At 56.6% G+C, this 25,476-nt stretch overlaps 7 protein-coding genes across 7 annotated transcripts; 4 read left to right on the plus strand and 3 right to left on the minus strand.

Moving 5' to 3' along the window:
* Window positions 1–3,743: 3,743 nt before the first annotated feature.
* On the plus strand, window positions 3,744–4,211 carry MYCTH_2304213 (uncharacterized protein). Its single transcript, XM_003662905.1, has one exon. The coding sequence runs from the start codon at window positions 3,898–3,900 to the stop codon at window positions 4,078–4,080; it is 183 nt and encodes a 60-aa protein (XP_003662953.1). The 5' UTR covers window positions 3,744–3,897; the 3' UTR covers window positions 4,081–4,211.
* Window positions 4,212–4,494: 283 nt separating this feature from the next.
* On the minus strand, window positions 4,495–5,801 carry MYCTH_2079764 (uncharacterized protein). Its single transcript, XM_003662906.1, has 2 exons — window positions 5,207–5,801; window positions 4,495–5,120 (listed from the first exon to the last, which is right to left on the minus strand). Exons 1-2 carry the CDS (start codon window positions 5,775–5,777, stop codon window positions 4,762–4,764), a joined length of 930 nt encoding a protein of 309 aa, XP_003662954.1. The 5' UTR covers window positions 5,778–5,801; the 3' UTR covers window positions 4,495–4,761.
* Window positions 5,802–6,477: 676 nt separating this feature from the next.
* Window positions 6,478–7,975, minus strand: MYCTH_2079768 (uncharacterized protein). The gene is made up of 5 exons (XM_003662907.1): window positions 7,830–7,975; window positions 7,725–7,754; window positions 7,435–7,585; window positions 7,193–7,371; window positions 6,478–7,141 (listed from the first exon to the last, which is right to left on the minus strand). Exons 1-5 carry the CDS (start codon window positions 7,929–7,931, stop codon window positions 7,109–7,111), a joined length of 495 nt encoding a protein of 164 aa, XP_003662955.1. The 5' UTR covers window positions 7,932–7,975; the 3' UTR covers window positions 6,478–7,108.
* A 3,501-nt stretch (window positions 7,976–11,476) lies between these two features.
* MYCTH_2304224 (uncharacterized protein) lies at window positions 11,477–14,108 on the plus strand. The gene has a single exon (XM_003662908.1). The coding sequence runs from the start codon at window positions 11,783–11,785 to the stop codon at window positions 14,003–14,005; it is 2,223 nt and encodes a 740-aa protein (XP_003662956.1). The 5' UTR covers window positions 11,477–11,782; the 3' UTR covers window positions 14,006–14,108.
* Window positions 14,109–14,681: 573 nt separating this feature from the next.
* MYCTH_2079774 (uncharacterized protein) lies at window positions 14,682–16,039 on the plus strand. Its single transcript, XM_003662909.1, has 4 exons — window positions 14,682–14,870; window positions 14,987–15,130; window positions 15,241–15,306; window positions 15,396–16,039. Exons 1-4 carry the CDS (start codon window positions 14,852–14,854, stop codon window positions 15,734–15,736), a joined length of 570 nt encoding a protein of 189 aa, XP_003662957.1. The 5' UTR covers window positions 14,682–14,851; the 3' UTR covers window positions 15,737–16,039.
* Window positions 16,040–16,651: 612 nt separating this feature from the next.
* MYCTH_2304227 (uncharacterized protein) lies at window positions 16,652–19,410 on the plus strand. Its single transcript, XM_003662910.1, has 2 exons — window positions 16,652–17,832; window positions 17,925–19,410. The coding sequence occupies exons 1-2, from the start codon at window positions 16,746–16,748 to the stop codon at window positions 19,388–19,390; spliced, it is 2,553 nt and encodes an 850-aa protein (XP_003662958.1). The 5' UTR covers window positions 16,652–16,745; the 3' UTR covers window positions 19,391–19,410.
* A 2,478-nt stretch (window positions 19,411–21,888) lies between these two features.
* On the minus strand, window positions 21,889–23,130 carry MYCTH_2304231 (uncharacterized protein). Its single transcript, XM_003662911.1, has one exon. It carries the CDS (start codon window positions 22,700–22,702, stop codon window positions 22,052–22,054), a length of 651 nt encoding a protein of 216 aa, XP_003662959.1. The 5' UTR covers window positions 22,703–23,130; the 3' UTR covers window positions 21,889–22,051.
* Between the last annotated feature and the right edge of the window lie 2,346 nt (window positions 23,131–25,476).

Here is a 25,476-nt window from a genome sequence, read left to right on the forward strand (position 1 = left end):
GGGCGTCGCTACCGTCCTTTTCCGAAGACCCGAGGTGCGGCGGGGTGGCACTGGACCTGTATCGCTTGCCAGTGCTCTCCCCGGAGACTGATAGCCTATCACGAGATTCGTCCCTCTTCAGAGCCTTGGTCCTGTCGTGATACTTTTCGGCCATTTGTAGCTTGTCGAATTCATCTCGCGGGCTGGATGGCTCCTTCATCGAGGAAGCGTTGGAAGTCAAGCTGGGCCGCCGCTGCCTCTCTCGCTCGCCCTTCAGTTCCCGTCCGGATACAAGCTTTCGCCTCGGCTTTGTCGCTTCGCCTTCAGACGACACGGCAGCAAGGTCAGACTCGGCACGCTTGATCTTGGCCGCTGGCTTGCCAGCAGGCGACAATTCACGGTCCGAAATCGCAATGGTGGGAATACGGTCCTCTTTCTTTGGTCGTCCGGGTCCACGCTTAGGCGATGTTTGTTCATCTTGGGCGGCAGTAAGCGAACCCGCTCGTCGTTTCTCTTTCGGGCTTGCGGATAGCTTCGAGGCGCTAGGTTTTTTGGGCTCACGGGTCGGGCTTCCGGCTTTCCTTTTGTTAGCCTTCCCAGCCTCGTCCTTAGACTCTGGCCGGCGCTTCGGCTCGCGTTCCGGCTCTCGCCGGCCAGGCGATCGGGTCCTCGAAGCCTCCTTGTGCGTTTTCTTGTACTCGTCGTAGGCAGTCTTCAGCATGTGCTCTTCCTCCATCCAGTTTGGTCCTCGGCGCCTCCTCGCAATCTCGTAATATGTTTCACCTTTGAAACGGCGGGTGGGGTCGAAATCGGTCTGGTCGAGGAGGAGTCTAACAACCTTGATGTTCTCCTGGCCGATCGCGGCCAGCATAGGAGTCGAGTACTCGCTGTTCTGGCTCGGGATGGGGGGCGGGTCCGGGTTTGCCCTTCCCAAGGCCAGGAGGAGCTGCATGACGATATCATGACCCCCTCTGGCGGCGGCAACCATCGACTCGGGGTCGTCAAAGTTTTCCCTTACCTGAAGGATGCGGGTCACGGTCTCCTCGTCACCACGGGCGGCTGCTGCACGCAGCGTCTTGTCGTCCATAGGCATGTACAAGAGATGATTGCTGGTCTTCGTCGCGCGTACGGTGCCAAGCCTCCGCCCGGCGCTGGTGTGCATGGAGCTCGACGCGCCAGGCGACCTCCTTGGACTGTCGGGGCCGTATGATGAACGCGCATCCGCCAGCTCCGGATTATGCTCCTCCGAGGTTCGCCGTCGCTCGCCCATCTTTTGCTTGGCTTCCCGCAGAGCCTGTCTGATCTCATCTGCATAATCGAGATCATCATTCACCCTGTCAATCGGTTCTTGCCCATACGCATTAGCCTTTCGCGGGTTCACGCCGGCGTCCAGGAGGATCTTGACAACGTCCAGGTGACCATTTTCCACGGCATCGATCAGAGGCGTGTCCTTGTCGTTGTTGACGCAGTCGAGGTTGCAGCCGGCATCCACAAGCAACCTAACAATATCGTCGTATCCATTAAGCGCCGCGATCTGTAGAGGAGTGTTGCCCGCATAATCGGCCACGTTGATGTCCTCGGGTCGCTCTTGTAGCCGCTGTTTTGCAATCTCGTATTCGCCCTTGGCACAAGCCCTGGCAAGGAAGGTCTGGCCGTGCGCGTCGAGGTGCTTCTTGTGCGGCGCCATCTTGGCGGGAGACACGGTGGTTTCGGCGGTGGCAGGAGTTGCTAGACCACGTAGCTTGGAGCTGCGCGGGTGTGGGCTCCCACTTGCCGACGACTCGTCTGACTGGTAGTCGGTGGACTGGAGCGGAGCCGGTATTCGCTTCTTCTTCTGGCCGAGGCCGTTCGACGAGTGTCCGGGGAGCTGGGTCGAAACGCTGCGGCGATGTGTTCGCGCATGCGGCGAGGTGGACCGAGTCCGTGTCGAAGGGGGATGTGTTTCGTGATGCGATTTTTGGGGAGGGGGGTGGTGTTTGCGGGAGGCGTCAAGGCCCGAGCCCGAGGTGCGTTGACGGCGGATCTTCCGATTTTCAGTCTCGTCCTCCGAGTCAGGCCTTGATGCCTTGCGCTTGTGGGGCACCACCTTGTCTGGCGGTTTGCTCTTGTCCTTTGTCGAGGGTTTGGCCGAGTCCACAGGCGCGGATTCGGAATCCGACCTGGAGTTGGCGTTTGACAAGCGGCGTCGCCGCTGCGCGTGAGGTGGAGACCCCGGCGCGGAGCTGAGGCCGCTGGATCCGTCCTTGGCCTTCGGCTTGTCCAGCTGTTTTTTCTTCTTGTCGAGAGCGGCTGTAGTGCTTTCGTTCAGTCCATTTCCGGCACCCGACGTGGGTCGATCCGGTTTTTCAGGGCGGTCGCCTCTGTCGCCCTTGTCACCTTCACGCTCCTGCTTCGGGTGAGATTGCTTGCGGTCCAGCGCCGAGGAAGGCCCGTCTTCTGCATCGCTCTTCTCATGCTTGATGATCTTGCGTGCTTTCGACGGCGAGTGGCCGTCTTTGCCTGGCAGCACGATCGTCTCCGCGTCCGAGTTCCCGTCGGCGCCTCCGTCTTCGTCACTGGGGCGTGCACCGGGCTCACTCGGCTTGCTGTCCTTCAGAGGTATCTCGGGTTTTGCGGCACTTGATGGCTGGGTCACGCTGGAGGACTTGAGCTGATCGGAGTTGCTGCCTGGCCGCTTGGGAGAAGCAGCAGGCTTCGTAGAGGCGGGCTCGGCAGCATTCTGCGCATCCATGTCATTTATTCAAGAAGACAACCGCCGTCCTGCACCATCCTGGTCGCTGGGAGATGAGACGTTAAACAGCGCGGAACAGGGTTGCGCGGTGATTGATTTGAATGTTGAGAGAAGGTTCGCACCAAACAAGCCGAGATCGAGGTGATGGAGATGGGTGCCTTCTTTGGTGGGAGAGCCTAGCACGGACACCCAGAACAAGCCGGCGACACGCAAAGGGAAGAAGGACAGGGGCCCAGCGGGTTGGAAGCGGGCACGGCAGCGCACAAAGGCTTGAAAATTGAAACGCCGAGCCACGAGGGGGTTGGAACAGTGACTAGACGGCTAGACTGCGCCGAATGATATGGCGTGCACTGATAAAAACGAAAGCGTTGTCGATTAGTTAGAGATGATGGTGGATTGCTTGTGAAATTGTTGATGGTGTGTTTCTGCAAAGAGGAGGCGCTGGAACGGGACTCGAACCGTGGATCGAAGCTGCGCTTGGCTGGAGGCAAGAGAAAGCGGCCTGCAGCTGGGCCGGATACTCCGTACACTAGTGTAGGCGGAGCTCGTCAACCCTCTTCCCCCCCAAGATCAAAGGTCTGATCGCCACCTCTGCGATTGGCTGGCTCAGGCTACGGTGGACTGTTTGACCCTTGCGTGCATTGTGTACTACTGTGTATGTACATTGAACGCGGCCGACAGGGGAGGAGGGGTTTGCGAGCCTGGGCGGGCGTCGTTTGAAATTGCACCGTGCCGGTTGCGGTTTCGAGCCTTCTCTCCTGCATGGAGCTGGGCACGGGGACATCCTTGCTCGTGCCCGCTGCTGCCTGTTTCTGTTGCCAATGCCGAAGGGTTCAGGCCAAGTTACCAGTTTGAATTTCAATTTTGGGGGAGCCGGGACCTTGAAAAATTCTTAGTCTCGCAGCCAAACTTCATCAGGTGCGGCATGCTGCGTATGTACAATTTGCAAGCTCATCGTACCGAGTCATGACCGAATTGGTGCAGTTCTGGTCCACCAACCCGAGCCCGTCATGATTCACGAAAGCTCGGATGCGGCGTGCTCTTTTGTTGGGCGCGTTGGGTCCTCATAGGCCCGCTTTTCTACCCCCGCCCCTCTCCCCATCTTGGAGCGCTCAGTCTTCTCGCCTCCACTGAACCGGGGGGAGACCGTCGTCAAAAGAACGGCACGATAACAACTCAGGCGCCCCATGGATTCCTCCTACGCATCGTTCCATCTCCCAGCGTCGTTAGAGGCCTGCAGGATAGGGTCCCTACCGCCGGCGGCATACTACATCGCGGATTTCATTAGCGAGCAAGAAGCGGAAACAATCCTGCGCAAGGTAGCTCAGAGACCCGGCACGCTGCACCCTAGGGCCCCCAGTACCTTCTAACAAGGACGTCGCGAAGGTTGAAACGGCACCCAAGGCGAGATGGAGACAACTTACGCATCGTCGGCTACAGACATGGCCCTCGGATCTGGTTAAAGACACTCTCGTCGACGCCCGGCCGCTCCCGGACTGGCTGGAAGAGCCCGTCGTCTCGCGCATCCTCTCGATCCCGCTTTCAGACGGTCAACCGAACATATTTGCGAACAGCCCTCATGGGCGGCCGAACCATGTGCTCATCAACGAGTACCCCCCCAACACGGGCATCATGCCGCACAAGGACGGCAGCGCCTACTACCCCGTGGTCTGCACGGTGAGTCTCGGCTCGAGCCTGTGTCTCAACTTATACAAGAGCAAAGAGGATGGTGGCCTGGACCCAAACCCGATATGGAGGATCTTGCAGGAACCGCGCAGTCTCTTGATCACGACGGCAGATGTCTATTCCGAGTATCTCCACGGCATCGAGCCGATATCCACCGACGTAGACATTTCGGGGAAAACCATCGCGAATTGGAGCCTTCTACGCTCGCCATCTCTCTTTGAGAATGGTGTCAACCAGCGGCAGACGCGCATCAGTCTCACATACCGCGATGTGCTGAAGGTCTCCAAACTGGGCAACAAGCTCGGGCCGATGTTCAAGCGCGCGTGAATAATGTCCCAAGAAAGACTGAGCAGGAACGCCGTCGTCTAGAAGATGAATGGGATCATATTCCACTTGTTTGCGACAGAGCCGATGCCGAACGTTTCGCCGTACCATTTGCGGGTTCCCGCTGCGGTTACTCCGAGGTTGGTTGCCACGAACAAGAGGGCGCACACCATCGTCCTGTTCAACCACACACCGCGAGGGGCCGTCGCGATGGCTATGGAAAGGTAGAGAAGACACTCGCAAGTATAATGCGGACAGATGTAGTGTCGGAACATGCCAGCGGTCGGTAACGAATACTTCTTCAGTTCGGCAAGGTGCTTGTGACACCAATACTGGTTGATCCAAGCGAACAGGAACACCGGGGTTGCCGCGGCCATCTTCAAGAGGGACTGCGCATCGTCTGCGTGGCCGGCCGGGTTCAAGATGGCATCTGTGCTACCGTCAGCAGCCTGGCTTTGCAGTCACGCCTAGAGCCTAACGCCTTACGAGATCCCTCCACCCAGACCGATAGGTTGATGGTGAAGTAGAAGAGAAAGCCCAGCAACCAGTGCACGACCCACATAGTCGATTTGGACGGTTTAATGATGGTCCAATGCTCAAATTCTCGTCTGGCGCTTTGCAGGAACATCATGAACCAGCCTAGTGCCACTTGTCCCAACGTGGCAGACCGCTGACTTGCGGCAGCTTGGCTGTCCGCCACACAACGTAATACTGCCCCATCACAGAGGTACTGAACAAGCCAGAATACGGAACATGCCAGAGACACGACATAGAAAGAGCTGAACCATGAATGCGGCACCTGCGACCAACATGTGACGGTGTCAATGAGCGAGAGTAGCCAGCCGCGGTTCGGAACTTCCTGGGGACGCCCATCCGCTGAGGGCTTCCGGGCCTTGCGAGCGCCGTAATCAACGAGGAGGGTTTTCGCATCATGCGGCAACACCGCCACTGCAAGCACACCTGCGGCCGAAAGAAGGAAGACAGCCTGGCAGCATTCTGCAGGCGTGGCGTGGGAGAGAGTTGTAAGAAGATATTGCCAATGCCCGTCCCAGCCCATGCCGTCACGATTGAGAGGGGGAAAAGGAGAATATGCGAGGAAAACGGAAGTCCCTGTTGGATTTTGCCGACGCGGTTGGTTGGGAGGCGTGCTGGGGTATCGTGATACAACAGAGTCTGGTCAGGATATCGCGTCTTCCTACCTGCCCTGGTAAACTCGATGGAACCCAGCCCACTCGCCTCGGCTTCACCTTCTTCCGCACCGACCAGCTTGGCGGCCTACCTCCAGGGGCTTCAATCTGGTGGTAACTTAGTCTTCATGCCTAACTTCCCAACTTCAGCGAATTAGGGAGTGACCATCAGCTCGGATTGGGAGCTAGGAGCTCGCCATGGATAATTTCATAGAACGAGGGCCACTAGATTCCTCCCAACATATGACCGCAAATGACACGACCCATCCATCATGCGGCTCCTTTCACGGCTATCAATAACACATTCTGCACTTTTGAGTCGTGTATATCGCCAGGCTCTTGGGGCGCAATAGCAGAACATTGAGCACTCCTTCTCTTGACGAGTCGTCTATACCGTTCTCCTAGGTAAAGTTCAGTCGCCCCATTAAACCCTGTCCAAGCAACCACACCAACATTGCCGTTGCCTCAGAATGGATGTTAAAGCTAACCTTGAACTTCTGGTTAACCGCCTGTATCCCCTTTTATCTCCCGCCCGCTTATCTTTCTCCCCCTTTCTCTTCGCATAAAAACGGGCTAGAATGTGTGGGCAAAGTCGTGGAGCAGTTGATGTTCATTTGTTCTCACCGCGCAGAGCTGAACCGCTGCTACAGAGATCCCCTGGGCACCGACGTTGTATAGGTGCTCTAGGAGGGCGAAGCAAGCTGGAGCTGGGGTGAAACCGGGTTTGGGAAGAGCCTTGCAGAACACTTGAGTAACTGGGCATCAAATGTGGAGGCGACTATGACTCGGTTCCGCAATCGAGTGACCCGATGAGGTGCTATTCACCTGTGGAAGTGGCTGTGCCAGCTTTAAATGAGCCAGAGAAGGACAATTGCTCTGGCTCGGGCAATCTCTGCGCGCGAGTCAATCGGCTGTGGTTGGGTGAAGCATAAGAGTGTCGAATATCGAGGGTAAAGAGATTGCGAAGCCGGGCTGACCTGGCACATTCTGTTGGTCGCGTCTTCGTGACACCATGGGGCACCAGTCAGCTGCCCTTGAAACAAGATTGGAGTTGAGGGACATGATCACTCGGTCACTGAGGCTAGGTCGTCAAACAGCAATCAAAATCATCAGCCGGCTCAAAGCAACGGGCTTCCAGATGAATAGCTTTGGACTAGGGAATCTTGGTATACTACAGGGCGGAGTCATGGTCTTTGTACATCTATTTCAGGTGAGCCTGGAGGGTCTCGAGGACCTGCGCATGGTTAGCGACTGTAGCAATGCCGTGTCCCTGTGTCAAACGTACCTCCAGCTCAATCTTCGCCTCAGCAATATCCTGCTCGCTGCCGTTACCGTTGGCGACCTTCTGCGCCTCGGCAATCTGGGCGCGGACGGCCTCCGGGCTGAAGTCCTCCAGGGGATATCCCTCAACAGCGTTGATGCTCAGAGCAGAGTTGGGCTGAACAACGGCAAAGCCACCGGAAACTGCAATTCTTTCGTGTAAGCCACGGACATCCTTCCGCCCCAAAACTCCAACTCGGAACGTACGGAAAAACCGCTTGGTGCCGCTTTCCTCAATAACCTCAACAATTCCAGGCTTCAGCTGCTCGATCGACGGGACGTGGTGGGCAAGAACACCCATGTCGCCCGAGACGGCGGGGATGTTGACCTGGACGGCGTCCTGGGACTTGTAGATGGACTAGATGAATGCGGGAAATAAACGATTAGCTCGAAGGAACAGCGCCACGGGTCGGGCATGGTCGGTCCCGGATCGCGTCGCGCGGACAACGGCGGCGGCATCATCTCCCGGACACCTTAAGCGTTCAATGAAATCGTACCTGGTGAGGGAGCGACAAGCTGAGCTTGATCTGTCGGCCATGTTAGGGAGCTATTTCGCGGTTTCGCAACGAGGCACAACAATTGTGGAGGAGGAGGGCACTCACCTTGTCCGAGACGGCCTCGGCGTAGCCTCTGCGCTGAAGCGGAGCGCGGATGGCGGCAGGGCGCGCCCGGAGAGCCGCACGAGCGATGCGCAGAGAGTTCATGGTGGGTTTACGGTCTCAATTGCGTGCAAGGCGTCGGCGAGGCCACGGTCGGTCGTCGTCAGAGCAGATTTGGCTACGGGGGACCCAAATTCGCTTAGCCGGGATTGTCCGGACATGCCTGCGGAACAATGTTTGTGCGGTGCTCGCTTGCCAAGCCTGACCCAGGTGGTCCAATCCAAGGCCAGGTGGAGGCCCACCTCTTCTCCCTGCCCTGAGCATTTATTATGGTGCACACAGCAAGCAGTACGAAGAAGAAGCAGGTCACCTTGCGCCATGCTTAAGATATCCCGTGCAGCTCGCTCGGCAACTGGATGAATGGACAGATATCTGATGAGTGTAAGAAGGTGGCTGGATCTCCAACAAGTTTGGTATGTTGCATACAAAGTCATCTTGCCCGAGGACTTGGGCACACTCCTCTTCATCAAGTCAATTCTGTAGATTCGGGATCCACTGGAGCAAGCGGAGGGTGCATCACCAACCGCCTCCGCTCGAGCACGCATTGATTTATCCCATCCCTTTTGGGCACATCGCATCCTTTCAAGACCGCCAGCGGAGATTTCTTACTTCGCCGCATCCTATGGCCTGCTGTCCCGCTGGGATCAACAGGACTCGACTTGAAGATCGGCCTCTTGTCCTCGCCCATTGCAATGTCATTTGGTTGTTGTTTCTGATTGGCTTTACAAGTCACAGGAGTCTCTGGATAATGACTTCCGTCTCATTGTTGTTGTTGGCCTACGTTTCAGGGCGACGAGTGGGAACCACAGGGCAACGCACATGTGCACGCCGATCGCTAGAGTAACGGCTACGCCGGCTTCGGCGGCGGGATCCTTGGACTCGATGAAACGCTCCACGGATACTGTGTGCAGGTTCTGGTGGAGCCGTCGTTGCGGAAGCCAAAAACGTGAGGTAAACTCTGAATGTCGGCAATCAATGTATCTGAGACCTTTGCAAAAAATTCGTCTGTTGCCTGGTGCTCTGGCGAACTGCTTGATTGAGTCAACACACCGAGAACCGGGTATACAAAATAGTTACCCGGCGCCGGTGTGGTTCCAACAGCCCAAGCTTCTAGCGATATCTTTTCTTGCATCTGAGCCACCTGAGCTCACAAAGAGTGCGTGTCGACTAACAAGCTGTTCAATGCTGAGTGCCTCGGCTGTAGTAGATCAGGTGCCACCTCGAGCGACCCCGTTCCTGTTTCTTCCCACATGGCAAAACTGAAAGTGCCAGGCATGACGTTGGCTCCGACACTAGCCTCCACTGGCAGGTCGTCAGCCCAGGTATGAAGGGTCTTGGGCTTACTCAAAGGAGGGTAGTTCCAGCGCGCACGAAACGAAATGCATGAGCGGCCATGTCAGACCACGGGACAGCGCCATGGGACCGCTCTTGAATGCGGGGTCGTCTAGCTCTGTTTCATTCCCTTGTCTCCCATGCGGCGATCGTGGGCCCTGACCAGTTGGACCCTGGCGCGAGGTTGTGGCCCAAGTACGGATACACTCTGGTAGGCTTGTTGGAAGCATAGTGGAAGGTGATCCCTGGGTCCTTTCTCTGGGAGCGGGGAAACGGCTTGCGCCTCTGGGTGATCAACGGAGCGACTTTCGCTGGCGCCAACGCGCCTCACGAATGGGAAGCAATAGCTAGTGGCAGACGACTCCGGGAATCATACGGCATTCGTCAATCACTTATGCGTGCAAAAGGTAAATGACTTGGAAGTAGCCATTACAGTCAAATATAGTTACCAATAGATTCTGCACTTGGTGTTACATCCTCGTGGGCAATGAGGCGGGGTGACCGACAGTAGTGTATGTTGCGTGAAGAAGGGCGGGCAAAAGTGTCCCACTCACTAGTGTACGGACTACAGTAGACCTTACCTACCCGAGATACCCAGATAGGTTAGGCAAGGAATGTACCTAATTTACTTACGATACCCAAGGTACTTAATACGAAGGGAGACAAGCCAAGTCTAGAGGTACCTAAATATGGTATCCTGAAAGATGTATACACTAATAGGTAAGGTAGCTTTAGATGTACGGATTATAATAGGTATACGGAGTATACGTATACGTATATCGTTCTTGCATTTGCACTCGGGGCTTCCCAATCACGCCAGCTAAACAAGAAGGGTAGGTTTTCCTATCCAGGAAACACCAAATAGGCACCATAGGTACCTACTAGAGGGGTACTACATAAACTGCGCCAGAAGCCGGGAGCAGTCCTTACGTCCTTCCGTTATACCTTGTTTACGTAGAACGAGTTGACAGGATGAGAGCTATTGAAAGTCATGGCTCTGGTCTGAATGTATGGTATGTGCACGAGTAACTTTGTCGGTGCTTGGCTCTATAATTTACGTGGTACGTACAGTACGGATTACACTCCAAGGAGATGCAAGCAAAACCCAAGCGCCAGACCCTGAGCCCACTTCAAGCCTCCTGCAGGTCATCCAGGAATGAGTGACATGAGTTGTCTCAACCTGTAACAGGCTTGCAGATCGCAGAAGGCTTGTTCGACTGTGCCATGCACAAATCCTAAAACGTCCGCCTTGAGGTGGTCATGGTTGCCTCATTTGAGAAATATCTGGAATGCGTGTCCATTTCCAACTTATACACATACTGGTAGGCTGCAAGATCAAACCAGCTGTCGCAATCGCTACAATCCGGGCCGATCTGTGTTCGTAGCCCAAACCACTCTGAGAGGACAGAAGAAAACCTACCATTTGCTGACAGGATACTAAGATGCTCCACCCGCCACGCCAAGTCCCGGACAGAACCGCCAACTCCTTCCGCATCTCCTCTGACAACACGGCCACTGGCACGCGTCCTCACTGACAGAGCGTACACGCTTTCGTCAAGGTCTATTGTTGTTCAACAGCCGAGAGACTAAAAGAAAGACTAACAGCCAAAAACCGTAAAGGTGAACAAAGGTTAGGACAAATTTGCAGCAGCCCTTGACGTTCAATCGCCACTGGGTGGTGCATGGTAGCTTCTAGAGTATGACGAAAGATTAAAGAGGGCACCTCACGTCAAGCTTGTGAATGTGATGACCTGCACGAGAACTAACGAGAAAGTACCAAGAATTGTACATAACAGGAAAGTTGTGCCCGCAGTGGAACCGGGATATTTCTCTGCGGCCCACCTCCACCACTCCGATTCTCATTGCAACCCTCCTTACCGTTTCTGAGCGCCGTCATCCCACGCCCAGTCGCCATCTCATCGCCAAGCAAATCTTGGTCCCCGGCTCTCATTTGGTGGCAAGGTGCACCCTGCGTTCCCCCCTCCTTGTCGCTTCTTTGGCCCTCGCGAGAGTGGCACGAACGGATCCAGCCCCGAGCGACTCCGCCGGCCTAAAAACCTGATATTTTGCCGCAATTCTTTTTTCCACACCAACAAAAGCGCGCACCGCACCTCTTCGTGTTTTGAATCTTTCCTCTGGCATCTATCTCGACCAAGCTTTTGGCGTTTTGTTGATTCGACGTTGCTCCACCATCTCACGAGGCCACCATTTGCCGAACCTCGCACACGGCTTTGGGCCTGCGGCCGACGGCCTCGACCTGTGACAAATCCCCCATCAAACGACCCGGCCCTACGATTCCGAACCCTACCCTTCGCGATGGCTCTGCAATTATAGCAATACGGTCCTTAGGGACACCTCCTTGCACTCAGGTTGCAACCTTCAGGTCTGCAGCCTTCAACGCCGTCCCTCCCGGGCATATACCACACCTACTGTCGTCAAACGGATCAACCAGCTGAAGAACCTGAGCCCGCCGCATCCCAAGGCCGGCGCTACAACCCCGCCGACTGTTCGACGTGTCCCTCAGCCAGCGTACCGGCGAGTCGGCCGAACGGTTCTTCATCAAGATGGATCACCACCTCTCTCATGACCGCGCCACGTCAAACGTGCTGGCGTGGAATATCACACACTCCGCCAACGTGGAACCCTCGGTAGAGGAGGAAGCTGGCGCGGACGCCGACGAGCCGCCGGATTGTCTAACGCCCATGACGTCCATCTCGACGCAATTCCACCGCACACCTATCCGTCGAGGCAGTGAACAACATGAATCCCTCCTGACCAAGGCACTGCAGAGTCAATCGGATGAGGACGCCTATGAGTCCGAATCGCTGCGTCGACCCCGCCGGCGACGGTCCCTCACAAGCAACACCAGTCTCGCCTCGACTGTGGATCTCACCTGCGGCACAGCTATCACGACTCCGGCTCGCACAAACTCGCCGAGTCCGCGAATGCCCGTTGTCGGGTTCGCTCCGCTCGCTGCTGCTACCACAACGGACGCATCGCAGAATAAGACCTCAGATGCTGCTGCACCGGTGAAGAAGCGATGCATCTCATTCGCCTGTGCGGCAAAGCCGAGGCCCGATGAGAAAACGCCGACTCGAAACGTGGCCCAGACCGATGCCGCACCGAAGAAGACGAGCATAAAATTCGCCTGCCCGTCGCAAATCGTGAGGGCTACAAACGTGCAGCAACCGGATTCTCGACCACGGACACCGGTGCCGCGAGAGACACCCAGTACGCCCACGGGCTCATGCCAGGAGAACTTGCGGTCTTCGTCGACCGTCCGACCTTTGCGATCGCCGACGCCTCGCAAGACACCCGGCAGCCCCGTCTCAACCCGGAACAAAAAGTGGCTCACCGCAGACTCTGGAGACCTGCAGAGCGAGTGCGCAAGGTTCCATGAATTTGCTAGCGATGAGCCACAAGAAGACGACTGGATACGGCGCGACCATTCTTCCATGCAGCCTAAGCTTACTATCGACGATACTCTGAAGATGGAGAATGCCATTCGGAAGCTGGGCAAGGAAGCGGAGGAGGAAGCAGAACTTGAGGAAGAACTTGATGAGGAAGAGGACGAAGAAGTCGATGAAGCGGACCTCATCGATGATGATGATGAGGAGGATGATGATGATGATGACGAGGACGATCTCCAAGACGAGGACGATGATGAAGACGGGGACGACGAGGATGACCAGGGCCTGGATGACGTTGCTGATACCGAGGACGCCTTGGCATCCGGAGCTTCTGACGGGTACAAAACGGACAATGAGACGGGTTTTGCCGCTTCCGACGACGAGGATGACGACCTGGTGCTGTGGACCACCCGCATTGGCCATTACCAGTCTCTATCGGGAACTCTCTCGATGACCAGGCGGTTGTCTCATAGCGAGAAGTCCGACTCCTCTGCGTCGTCGGGACGGAAGTCTCCCCAGTCACGCAAGAAGAAGCGCTCCAAGACCCGGCCTGTTCCTTTCAGGTCAGAAACCCCAGAGCTGCCTGACAGCACTGACTTCGTCTGTGGCACTCTGGATGAGGACAAGCCGCTTGAAGAGGCATACATTTCGTGTGTTGCGGCGCGGAGGCGAGATCGGCATCAGCCAATTCCTCAGGACATTGATCCAAGTTTCCCGACTTCAGAACCCGAGGACGAGGTGGAAGAATTGTACAAGAAAGGGTACGGCGAGAGCGATGATCATATTTGGCTGCATGGCGAGCTTGAAGACCTCGACCACGATCGGGACCGGAGGGGCCGCAAGAAGAAGGGAGGCGTCCCGTCCCCGAAGAGATGTCGATCGCCTCCGCCAAAGCGACGGCCGTCTCCGGCGCCCAAGGCACGCGGTCGGTCTCCCCGGAAGCTCACCGACCAGCGGTCTCCCCGGTTGCGGTCTCCGGCTCCGTCACGTGGCGCGTTCAAGTCCCCCATCATGTCCCCGCTCCACGAGGCCGAGGGCGTTGAGTTCAAATCTCCGGCTTTCCGGCCTGGTTTGACACATACAAAGTCGCTGCCAAGGGCTCCTGGCATGTTCCCGCATCTCAAGACACGCAAGTCAAGGACTGGCAACAGCACGCGGGAGACGCACGTTCGCGGCGCCATCGACATCGTCAAGGGCCTTGAGCAGAAGCGACAGCGGCGCAGGGAGAAGTACTACCAAAAGTACTGCAACCGGGCGAGGAAGGAAAAGACGCAGACGAAGCGACCGCCTCCGGGGGAGGGGGCTTCGCGCATGAGGGAGCTAGGTCTAATCATGGCTGGCAAGGCTGCGCACGGCAACTATGTTCTTTCCATCTGAGACGGGGGGGCGGCTACTCTGATCAGCATTTGACTGCGGGCAATACCCGGGACATGAGTTTATGAGTTTGAGTTTTATTTTTTTTGGGGGGGGAGGGCTAAAAGCACTTTTCGTTCACAGGCTTTCTCATTTACTTCGGTAGTGGTGGCGGCTCACATCGCATCTCTTGGATGTGCTTTTTCCATGAGATTTACAATTTTATTGATCAAGGCATAAGGCTGCGCCCATTTTCGTTTTTTAGAATGGTGCGATAGAGCTGAAGTATTAATTCATGGTACACATTTTTCCGCAATTTGCGTTTGCAGAATACCCGTTGAATCACGGGCACGGCTCGAGCATGCCCTCCTCAGTCTTTGAACTTGCGGTAGCGAAATACTGTAGGTCGAAGAGCCCGGCACGAGACTGGCATCTGCCTCTTGGTCGGAAAGACCAGGAATGCCACCGTACACTAAGCTGATGTGGGCCCAGATGTTTGCAATCTGGCAAATGAGGTACCGAGTACGGCGTAACCCGTCCTCCAACGCTGCAGCTGTCTTCTGATTCGCGTTGGCGAACCCCCAGCTCCGGACCGGTGGTCAATGCGCCTTGCTGGCCAATTCCTGCCAGCTTTTGGGCGATTCGACGTCTTTGATGAACTGACCTCAAGAATAAGGTAGTTAGTTGCCTCTCTCATCCTCACACACAACGCCCATCAAGGCGAGGACTTGTATTTGCAGTCTTCTGATCCCTCGTGTACGGAACCTCGTCATCTGTACTCTTCTCGTCCGTCATCCCGAAAACTAGAGAGTTGGGGTAACCCGAAAGACGTCGTCTGCTCACGCCGACCACCGAACAAGCAACACCGCCATGTGGATCATTAACTGGTGTAAGTACCCGCTGTCTTTTGCAGTCAGCCCGTGAACTGTAGATGGAGGAGTTTGTGGCGGCCGCCCCGGTGATGGTGACCGTACGCTGACATGTCCAACCTTCTCTCCCTCTTAGTCTACGACATCCTGTCGTCGCTCGGCTTGGTCAACAAGCATGCCAAGCTGCTGTTCCTGGGTCTCGACAATGCCGGAAAGACGACGCTGCTGCACATGTTGAAGAACGACCGTGTTGCGATCCTGCAGCCGACGCTGCATCCCAGTGCGTTTTCCCCGCCGCTTGCATATTATATATCATGGCGCATGGCGCATGGCGCGTCCGGGAGAGGCGAGAAATGAAATCGGTCGGCTGACGAATGCTGTGTCCGATAGCCTCCGAAGAGCTTTCGATTGGCAATGTGAGGTTTACGACCTTTGACTTGGGAGGCCATCAGCAAGGTGCGTTCTCTGTCTGTTCCTCTACATATCCCGTTCCGATCCTAGGCTGCAAATGGGGCCCACGTCTAACGGCGATTTCTCCTACGTAGCCCGCCGCCTTTGGAAAGACTACTTCCCCGAAGTCAACGGCGTCGTGTTCCTCGTCGACGCCAAGGACCACGAGCGCTTCCCCGAGGCCAAGGCCGAGCTTGACGCGCTTTTGTCGATGGAAGAGTTGGCCAAGGTGCCGTTCGTCATCCTCGGCAACAAGATCGACCACCCGGACGCCGTCTCCGAGGACGACCTCCGCCATCATCTCGGCCTGTACCAGACGACGGGCAAGGGCAAGGTGCCGCTCGAGGGCATCCGGCCTATCGAAGTGTTCATGTGCTCGGTGGTGATGAGGCAGGGGTATGGCGACGGCATCCGGTGGCTCTCTCAGTACGTGTAGACGGCCGGTGCTCGGGGCTTGGGGGCGTTAATCCAGAGTGATATCTGTTGTGTGGAGAGTGTGGTGTGGCGCAGGAGCCGGGGGGGTTTTCGAGAATTGGGGCCATGGCCGTGGAAGTGGCCAATGATAAATTCAGGCCTACTCGAGTGCATCTCACTATCGACGGGGCTGGCGTGGAAGTGGGTTCGTGCTGTTGCGCGGGCCGGTGTTGCTGTTGGGGATGGATACACTGTGTCCTTATTATTACATCTATTTGCTCTACCAAACACTATATGACTCGCCAACTATGTCTCTCGTGTGAGTATCCCTTGACCTGAAATGTATCGTTGAAAGTGAAAGGGCAAAGAGGCAAATGCAATCTCCAGATCTTCAGTCCTTTCAGCCTGGCCAGCGTTTGGTGGCTCCTTCTTGATGCCAATGTAGGCTGTTACCACCCGTGCGCTGCTTTTTTTTTATTTTACTTTATTTATTTATTTCTTTTTTTTTTTTTTTGGTTCTATCTCGTGATGACGCAGGGACGAAGGTTTCAGTCACCTACTGGTTGCGACTGCTCACGCGGCTCGGTCCGCAATTATGCAAGTACGCAGCATATGCTTCAGCTCCAATGTGCCCCGCGACCGGCTGATGCAGTGGACGTGTTCGGAGGGCCCACTCGAGAAAGTCCTGCTGTGTGTACTCCGTACGTACAGTAACACTACGGAATAAGCCTTGCAAAAGTAAACCAACAGACGTCATTCCACCTTTCCAACATGCAACTTACAACTCGAGGCGCTTCACACGCCGAGGCCGTCCAAAAGCTCGGCCAAAAGTAGCCTCCCAACATGCCATACTTCCGATATGGTCTTAACAATTTTGGCTATCGACCGCGTGCCGAGGCTCTTAACGTTTTCGGCTGACTTTGCCCTCCCGGGATCATCGATCGGAACCTCGCAATTGGAAGGATCCCGTGTCTCGAATCCTATTACACGTCAAGAGAGCCAGTGTGGGGAGTTCGAGAACCAGATACATGATGGCCGGCCCAAACCGTGACTCGGTTAATGGCGGATCCAGGGATTCGCCCGGGATTTCCGTGCCCTCAGAAACCTACAGCTTCCCGCCAGAAGCCTTCGATTGGAGCCGCCTTCCAGACGTCGACACCGATTTCCTCCCCCCAGAACACCTCGAGGCCTTCATTCAGGCTCTCTCTGCACCGGACCCGATACCCCAGACCCCGGACGACTTTGCCGCTACCTCGACCTACCCCCTCAACAGCCCTGGGCCGCACCGCGATTCCACAGCCAGTTTTGACATTGACGCCACCAGGCGCGCCACACGCTCAAGCTTGAGCTTCCACGATGAGGATCGCGGGTCGCGGGATGCCGCCAGAGCTGCCGCCGCCGCCGCTGCCGCCGTCGCCGATGTGGCTGCTCCAGGCCCGGCATCATCACGGCAGCCGACCGTTGGAAACCGCCGGCCGAGCAGTAGCAGCCTGTTCATCTCAGCACGGAATGACTGGGCACCGGTGCACGAGAGGGTCCGCCGGGACAGGAAAGACGCGCCGCCCTCGACAAGGAAGAAGAAGAAGAAGACGAGGAGGAAGGCCCGCACCAAGGACGAGACCCGCGAGGGCTACTTCTACAACCTTCTCAAATGGCCCCTGCTGTTCATCGTCGGCGCCTGGCTCCTCGGCCTATCGGTCATGTACCTCGCCACGCGCATGTACATCTCGCTCTACGAGCAGCTGATTTCCTGGCGTGGGCAGAGGGAACGTCTGCGGCGGGCGATGCGCTCCACGACCCGATACCAGGACTGGGCGGCGGCGGCGCAGCGAATGGACGACTTCTTTGGGAACGGGAGGTGGAAGGAGCAAGACGAGTTTGCGTACTACGACAGCAAGACGGTGAAGAGGGTGTTGGAGGAGATGAAGCGGTGCAGGCGGCGGGCCGAGAGGGCGCGTGACGGGGGGGAGCCAGACGAGTGCAGACAGACGACGGAGGACCTGAAGGTGCTGATCGAGGCGTGCGTCAAGAATAACTTTGTCGGCATCGAGAATCCAAGGCTGTATAGCCAGACGTACTACGGGACCAAGAACTTGGTGCAGAACTACATTGACGAGGGTGAGTGAGTGCCGGAATGCCCATCGTTGTCGTTGTTAATACATAACCGTCTTGCGGCCGAGGGGGGCGCGAGGAACTGACATGGGGCACAGTGGAACGCAGCATCAAGTTTCTGATCGATACGGATCAGCTCTCCAAGGAAGAGAAGCGTGTCATGTTCAAGAGAATCTGCGCAAACTATGGCCGGACGGCACTCTGTCTGTCCGGCGGGGCCACGTTCGCCTACTATCACTTCGGCGTCGTCAAGGCTCTGCTGGAGGAGGACTACCTCCCCGACATCATCACCGGTACCAGCGGCGGCGCCCTGGTGGCCGCCCTCGTAGCCACCCGCACTAACGAGGAGCTCAAGGAGCTGCTGGTGCCAGCGCTGGCGCATCGCATCACAGCCTGCCGCGAGCCCATCGCCGTCTGGTTCCGCCGCTGGTGGAAGACCGGCGCGCGCTTCGACTCGGTCGACTGGGCACGCCAGTGCGCCTGGTGGACGCGCGGCTCCATGACCTTCCGCGAGGCCTACGAGCGCACCGGGCGGATCCTCAACGTCTCGTGCGTGCCCTCCGACCCGTACTCGCCCACCATCCTCTGCAACTACCTCACCAGCCCGGACTGCGTCATCTGGTCAGCCGTGCTCGCCTCGGCCGCCGTGCCGGGGATCCTCAACCCGGTCGTGCTCATGATGAAGACGCGCTCCGGCCAGCTCGTGCCCTACTCGTTTGGGCACAAGTGGAAGGACGGCTCGCTGCGGACCGACATTCCCGTCCAGGCGCTGAACCTCCACTTCAACGTCAACTTCACCATCGTCAGCCAGGTCAACCCGCACATCAACCTCTTCTTCTTCTCGTCGCGGGGCTCCGTCGGCCAGCCCGTCATCCACCGCCGGGGCCGCGGCTGGCGCGGGGGCTACGTCGGCTCCGCCCTGGAGCAGTACCTCAAGCTGGACCTGACCAAGTGGCTGCGCGTGCTGCGGCAGCTCGAGCTGCTCCCGCGCCCGCTCGGCCAGGACTGGAGCATGCTGTGGCTGCAGACGTTCGGCGGCACCGTCACCATCTGGCCGAAGGTCGTCATGTCGGATTTCCCCAGGATCCTTACCGACCCGGACCCGGCCCGGCTGGCACGCATGATCTACGAGGGGCAGCAGAGCGCGTTTCCCAAGATGAAGTTTGTCGCGAACCGGCTGCGGATCGAGAGGCTGGTGGAGAAGGGACGGAGGGAGAGCAGGCTCGGGAGCGCGGGCGCGCGCCCCGTCGTTGCTACCGCTGCTGCTGCCGGCGAGCCTGGGGCCGAGGCCGGGGCCGGCAGGGAGGTGAGGAGGCTGAGCATGGAGAGCATCCTGAGCGAGGACGACCTGAGGAGCCTGCTGAGGGTGCGGGAAAGGAAGAGGGATGGCGGGGTCGGCGCGGCGACGGAGACGGAGGAGGACGAGACGACGGACTACGAGGAGGAGGGGGGCATGGTGTTTGACGGGGACGATGCAGAACGGCAGCTCAGGGCGGCCGCGAGGATGAGGGAGGAGCCCAAGATCGCGACGCCGATGGGGCTGGCGGGCGCCGAGGTGCACTAACTCACCGAGCCGTCGAACATCCTTTTTTTTTTTTTTTTTTTTGGGTTGATCTAGCAGGCCTCTCTGTTGACGAGCGCGCAAATTTATCGGTCCTGCTGGAGTTTGTCTTTGCCAAGTGCCACACCAGTTGGCACCGTTTGGACTAGGGAGGTGCATTGGAATTAGAAGCATAGGGCTCCTGATACATCGGGCATATATGACTTTTGCCTTGCCATCGGGTTGAGGCGCGTCCTTTTTTTTTTTTTTCTTCTGCTTTTTTCTTAAACAGGAGGAGCATGCTGAAGTGGCCGGTATCTGCAAGGTGATACAGACGGGGATCCTGAGTTCTGAACGCTGCAAGGGCATCATCTTCTTCTCCCTGCTTGCCTTGCTGATACCGGCGATCCATACCTCTGCATGCACACACGCGCACACACACACACGCGCGCGCACACACGTGTACTCAAATCGAACTTATTGTTTGTTTGGAGAAATGACGCCGATAACAAGTTCCAAAAGAGAACAAAGAAAGAGACAAAAACAAGGCCGGTCAGCATTCATGCGTGTCCGACCTGTGTTACGAATCTAGTCTCATGCACAATGGGGCACACGCAGCCATGATAACACTGGCGCTCAGCTACTCCAGTCATCGCCGGCCCGCCATGTTCTAAAGACCGGGCTAGGCTGGCTAGGCTGGTTGAATGTACTGTATGTATGTACATACATACAGATTTATATGGCTATGGAATACGGCATATAGCAGCAGGTGTAATAGCATGGCCGTGTGTACTATGTATACTGTAAGGTTACCCGTCCCTGACTTTGGCTTGCGGCCGAGTTACACTACAGTTGACCGTTGCTTGCTCCCCGCTGCGTCCCGCGCGCCGCCCGGCAGGGCATGGCATGGCGCTGAGCCCGGGTTCTCCGTTACCAGAAACCGAGCCGAGAACAGGTTTGGCTGCGAACCCTGTCTTGGTTGAGAACCGGGGTTCAAGGGGTTAAGACACTTCCCTCGTGTGGTGCGCAACCGGGGAAAGCGGGCAGCGCGTCAAGTCAGTCAAGGAAACACGGGAGAACCTACGCACACTGCGGGCTCCCCCCTTCTCACCTCGTGCACTTGTGTATCAGGGTAAGGTTCTGGGCTGGCTGCTGTGGGATCTGTGCTGTATGTAAAAACAAAAAAGGGACAAGTGATTCGGCCAACGCTACCGTCGAACGGACGTCGCGGGCCCCGACTTGTTCGCGTCGAGGAGGAGGGAACAACAGTCCACATTAGTCCGGATTACAACACTCCGTTGCTGGGACCGGCTAGCGAAGCACCCAAGACGACACCCGTACGGATGGACTCGGACGTCGTAGGTGAACCCACTACGGAGGTAGTTCTCAGCAGCCGTTGGAAGAACAGCGGTGAGGGAACAAGACTGCCGCCGGCAGTTGAGTGCCGGTTGAGCGACCACATGCTCTGTTATCCGTACAACTACGCAGTACGGATTACATCCGTAGCATTGCGCAGGAAAGCAGGGGATCTCGGACTCGCTCCAAGAACGAGTGGGTGCTGGTTCTGCCCCCTATCGGACGACGTCACCTAACACGCTCTGTGGGGAGGCAGAAGAACTTTATCAGAGCCCATCGTCGGTGGGATACGAAGTCTGCAGCAAGGGAGACTTCCCTCATCCAAGTTACCGGCCGGCGGTGTCATAAATCGCGAGCGATGGAGAAGGAACTCCTTCGCAATCTGGGATGGACAGCGTTCACTTCCCCGGCTTTGCCAACAAGGAACTACTGTGTACCGGGCTGTATGTCCGAGGTTCCTCCGTGGTGTAGCAAATTATTATTTATTTATAGGCGCATCTATTCATGCAGCCACGTCTATCATAACCGCGGGCCCAGAATTTAAAAAAAAAAAAAAAATTGCCAGCAAAGGTAAAGGAGTCCAGGAATTCCCCCCCTCATGGGAGGCAACCCAACATCCAGGTACCAAGTATGTGCGTTGTCCTGCGTATGGAAGGTACACTGCGACACTGCTACGTGGTGTAACAGGACCCTGATGGAGAGATCCCTGGCAGTGGGTAAAAAGTCCTGTTTTCAGATTTCATCGGTACCCACCGCTCCAACCGTCAGCCGAAAAACTGGGGTTGAAACAAAGGCGATGGGACCTTGGTCCATCCAGGGAACCATGGCGACCAATCAAGCATCGCAGATCAGCGAACCGCAATTTCCGAGAAGGTCCACAGGTAAATTAACCGACAACCCCCTGCCAACTCACGGCACGCACCCATCAGGATGTGGAAACTGGACTGTCTTTTGGGCGCTCTTGCTTGGGTTCTCGAAGCAGTGGGCTGTGACGAGGACATAGCACGCTTCTTCTCAAGGCATTGAGGGCAAAAAAAGGCTGAGGTCGTTAAACATTCGAAGGGTAAAAAAAAGACGTTCATCAGCCGAACCACAATGAACGCCAAAAATACAATTAGAAGATTAAGGTACAAAGAGGTATCATGCCATTCAATCCGCTACCTGGCTGAGAGAAAAGAATTGAATTCATACAAAAAGGTTGATATAAATCCAATTCCTTCCCCATCAAGGTAGCCCTCCAAAACATCCCCAAGCACAAACCCCCATTTCTCGCTCTCTCTACTCTAGGCGGCACGCCACGAGACGGGCGCCGGCTCAGAGCGGGTGAACTTAAGCCAGAAGGGCAAAGATGCCGGCGGCAGCGGCGAGAGCAGCGGGAGCGCCGAAGGAAGCGGCACCGGCAGTCGGGATGGGAGGAGTGCTGGTGGTCGCGGGCTGGCTGCTGCTGGGCGGGAGGCCAGCCGAGGGAGGGAGCGGGTTGCTGGGGGCGCTGGTGGCGCAGGGGACCTCGACCGTCTCGTAGATGATGGTGGGGATGACGGTCGTGATGGAGGTCTTGATGGTCTTGACCGAGGTGGTGGGGCAGGCCGGGGCCGGGGCGACAGTCACCAGGGTGGTGCTCTCGGCCGGGGGAGCCGGGACGAAGGAGCCAGACGACGAAGGCTCCTCCGTGGGGGCCGGGGCCTCGCTCTCCTGCGGCACCGAGACGCTCTCGCTGGCCGTGACGGGGCACACGGTGGTGTAGGCCGTGGTCTCAGTCACGACAACGTCCGAGACGGTGCGGACCGTGGTGCTGTAGATGGTCGAGGTGGTCAAGTCGGCAGCGGAGGTCGAGGTCGAGCGGGCCGGGCAGTTGGTGACCTCGGGGCCGCACGAGGTGATGGTGACGTACTCGTACGAGGTGAACGTGCTCTGGGCCTCCTCAACGGCGTTGGCCAGGGCGGCACCGGCGAGGGCAACGGTAGCGAGAGCGAAACGCATCTTGACGGTGGTTTGCTTAAAAAGGTTTCGTAAGAAACGAAAGGTTGTTGGGGTGAAAGATTGATTGAAGCTGAAAAGCTTGAGTGTGTTGTTGTTGAAAGAGTGGACGACCGAAGTCAAAGAGCTGGGCTTCAATTGGCTTGCGTGAGCTGAGGAAAGAAAGGGAAGAGGAGCAAGTCCGAGATGGGATACCAAGGGGGCGTTAAATACTACACCAACTAACCTCTTCCACCGCTTCCTGCAAAAACAGCGGGAAATTACCGTCACCGCCGGCTGCCCGATTCGGAGGGCGCTAATCCAGGGGCTCGGTGGAGGGCAACATTGAGGGGCGAGACATTTGGATTGGCAACTCCGCTCCCAAGTGCCAGCACATCCTTCGGATGCTGGACCTGGGAAACGGCCGCATTGCCGCTGAACGTGCGGGGCCGCCGTTCCTGCATTCCAGCAAAGTACCCAGTCGCAACGACCAGCGCCGAGCCGGGGTCTGATGTTGCTTGCCTTGCTACTTCCAGCTGAGGTTAGCGCAGTGCACGCTTACTCTGTACTGTAGTAGTTAGTGATCAACGGAAGGTACTGTACGGAGTAACCAAGGTAATCCGTACTTTCCATAGTTTACTGTGCGTACACCCCTGCGCTCCTTCCACAGTCGGTCAACTGATGGAGGCACGCCTTACTTTGGTTGGTAGACATGCCCGCGCCTGCCCTGATTTGGCGGTAGTCATTAGACGGGAACCCGCTAGTCAGTCCGGGGCCAATCTTGTCTCCAGGCCGCGTTTGCCACTGAATGTGCGTCTACATGGCCGAAAGTGCGAGACAGTCTCTCTTGGCGTTGATTGTCCGCAACTCAGGGCACCTTGCCACGGCCAGACATTCGGTTTTTAAGCTCCTTGCACCTTGCGCCGTTTTTTCATCCCATGTGCCAGGGGACACCGACTCCTCGGATGATCCTTGCAATCAGGGTACGCCCTTCGTGGTAAGAGATGAGACGTCGAGGATGTCCCGATTATTTACTGGTATTCTTCCTGTTCCTTTGGGTAGTTCACTTATTTATCAGGGGTTTGAGATTTTGCTGTGCATTCCCGATTACATCATTCAACCTGTACTATACGCAGTTTGTTCCCAGTCAGTCGGGCAGGCTGGCACTGTAAGAAGACAGGCTGGCGAAGATCTGAGCCTTTTTTGCATTTTGCGGCGCGCTTGGGCGCTGTGCGGGGCGCTAATGCAGGTACGGATACGGTTGGCAAAAGCTTCTTACTCGACCGCGGCTACCCCTCCTCTCGGCGACCAGGCCTTGTCAGAAGACAAGCAAGCGAGATAAGCTTTTCCAGTGGCTGCTTGTTAGCGAAAATGCCAGCTTATTTTGACCGGTCAGATCTTATAACCATGAAGTGAAGATCTGGCGAGAACAGGAGTACCGAGATTCGTGTTGGCCGAGGTGTTGGAGGGATCAGCAACAGTTCGGGAATACCTTGATGAGTAAGTATTCTGGGGCACTACACTAGCATGATGCAACGTTGGAGTGACGGCGCACGAGGAAAGGGGGAGGAGATCCATTGGCAGCGATCACCGCTCCTTCCATGTCGTGGGCGTTCCATATCTTTGTGTTCGAGAAAAGAACCCGCTGTTGCCTGCCAATAGATTTTGGCATTCTTCGAGAGTTGCAACAGGACAAGGCCGGCTCATCCAGTAAGAATCGCAAATCGACAGGCCCTCCACACACGACCTACGCAGTAACTCCTACCTTCACTAGCTGCTCTCCAGTTACGAGGGTTCCGAACATCCGAACTACGAGTACACTACGGCTGCCTGGATATCCACATTACTCCTCCCACCCTTACACGACACCACATCTTCCCTTCTTTCCCGATTCCTCCCAAATTCCAGCTACGCAGTAGGTAATGAGCGTGCTCACCTGTGTACGGTAGTTACTCGGTAGCTCTCCCCCAAACAGGGTCATCCCCACAAATAGGGGACCTTGAAGCTAAGACCAAGGCCCCACCATGCCACCGAACGAGCAGAACGAGGCTGTGCTGCCCAGCGCGTAGTGTAGTCGGAGTATATGATCGATCGACAAACCCTTATTGCAAACTTAATGTGACCACCTTGAACGCGCCATGAGGAGAGGCGACGAGATGCGAGGATGTGCGAGTTCGTCGCACTGCACCAATCCTGGAAGAACCCTTCCAAGTGGCGCATTCTCTCATACCACATCCCAGCACCACCATATGATCCGTACACTAACTATCCGCTCGATCAACAGCTGGGAGCATCTGACATTCCAGTATACCAACACTTGCGAAAATAAGGAAGAAGAACGAGAATAAAAAAAATGCGGGATGCGTGCGAAGCACCTTTAGAAGGGTCTCGTCATTTTAATGTGCCATTTGTTGACTGTTAGCAGGATGCGATGTGCGAGCAAACAAACAAACGACCTGCGAGGCGTTTTGGCAGGCTGACTTCGTCGCAAGCCCCGGCTTTCTGGACGGCCAGTCATCGGCGTGGCCTTGACCGCAAACGGGAAATTTTATGGGGCCCGTGGCCCAGAACAGCCCGTGGCATCGCGACACCGTCGGCCGCTCGGGGCTGTGGCTCCCGGAACGGGATTCTTGCCATTGCTGCCGGCTCTTTGCCAAGCTCGAGCTGGCCAGCAACCTCCCCGACTCGGGAGAAACCGTCCAAGCAGTCCGACAAAGTCAGCATCCCCGGCGGACACCAGTGAGGCCACAACTTGGCCCCTCCTTCCCCCCCTAAAAACAGGGAACCCGCGATCTGAT

This window comes from Thermothelomyces thermophilus, chromosome 3 (assembly GCF_000226095.1).
Source record: "Thermothelomyces thermophilus ATCC 42464 chromosome 3, complete sequence".
Lineage (NCBI taxonomy): Eukaryota > Fungi > Ascomycota > Sordariomycetes > Sordariales > Chaetomiaceae > Thermothelomyces > Thermothelomyces thermophilus.

Coding starts and splice junctions, on each gene's coding strand:
- MYCTH_2079764 (XM_003662906.1), bottom strand. CDS start 5,777: ATGGGCTGGGACGGGCATTGGCAATATCTTCTTACAACTCTCTCCCAC. Junction 5,121..5,206: donor GGTCTGGGTGGAGGGATCTC/GTAAGGCGTTAG, acceptor CCGGCCACGCAG/ACGATGCGCAGTCCCTCTTG.
- MYCTH_2304224 (XM_003662908.1), top strand. CDS start 11,783: ATGGATCACCACCTCTCTCATGACCGCGCCACGTCAAACGTGCTGGCG.
- MYCTH_2079774 (XM_003662909.1), top strand. Junction 15,131..15,240: donor GCAGCCGACGCTGCATCCCA/GTGCGTTTTCCC, acceptor TGTGTCCGATAG/CCTCCGAAGAGCTTTCGATT. Junction 15,307..15,395: donor CTTGGGAGGCCATCAGCAAG/GTGCGTTCTCTG, acceptor TCTCCTACGTAG/CCCGCCGCCTTTGGAAAGAC.
- MYCTH_2079768 (XM_003662907.1), bottom strand. CDS start 7,931: ATGAACTCTCTGCGCATCGCTCGTGCGGCTCTCCGGGCGCGCCCTGCC. Junction 7,755..7,829: donor CCGAGGCCGTCTCGGACAAG/GTGAGTGCCCTC, acceptor CATGGCCGACAG/ATCAAGCTCAGCTTGTCGCT. Junction 7,586..7,724: donor GCTTGTCGCTCCCTCACCAG/GTACGATTTCAT, acceptor GCATTCATCTAG/TCCATCTACAAGTCCCAGGA.
- MYCTH_2304227 (XM_003662910.1), top strand. CDS start 16,746: ATGGCCGGCCCAAACCGTGACTCGGTTAATGGCGGATCCAGGGATTCG. Junction 17,833..17,924: donor GCAGAACTACATTGACGAGG/GTGAGTGAGTGC, acceptor CATGGGGCACAG/TGGAACGCAGCATCAAGTTT.
- MYCTH_2304231 (XM_003662911.1), bottom strand. CDS start 22,702: ATGCGTTTCGCTCTCGCTACCGTTGCCCTCGCCGGTGCCGCCCTGGCC.
- MYCTH_2304213 (XM_003662905.1), top strand. CDS start 3,898: ATGGATTCCTCCTACGCATCGTTCCATCTCCCAGCGTCGTTAGAGGCC.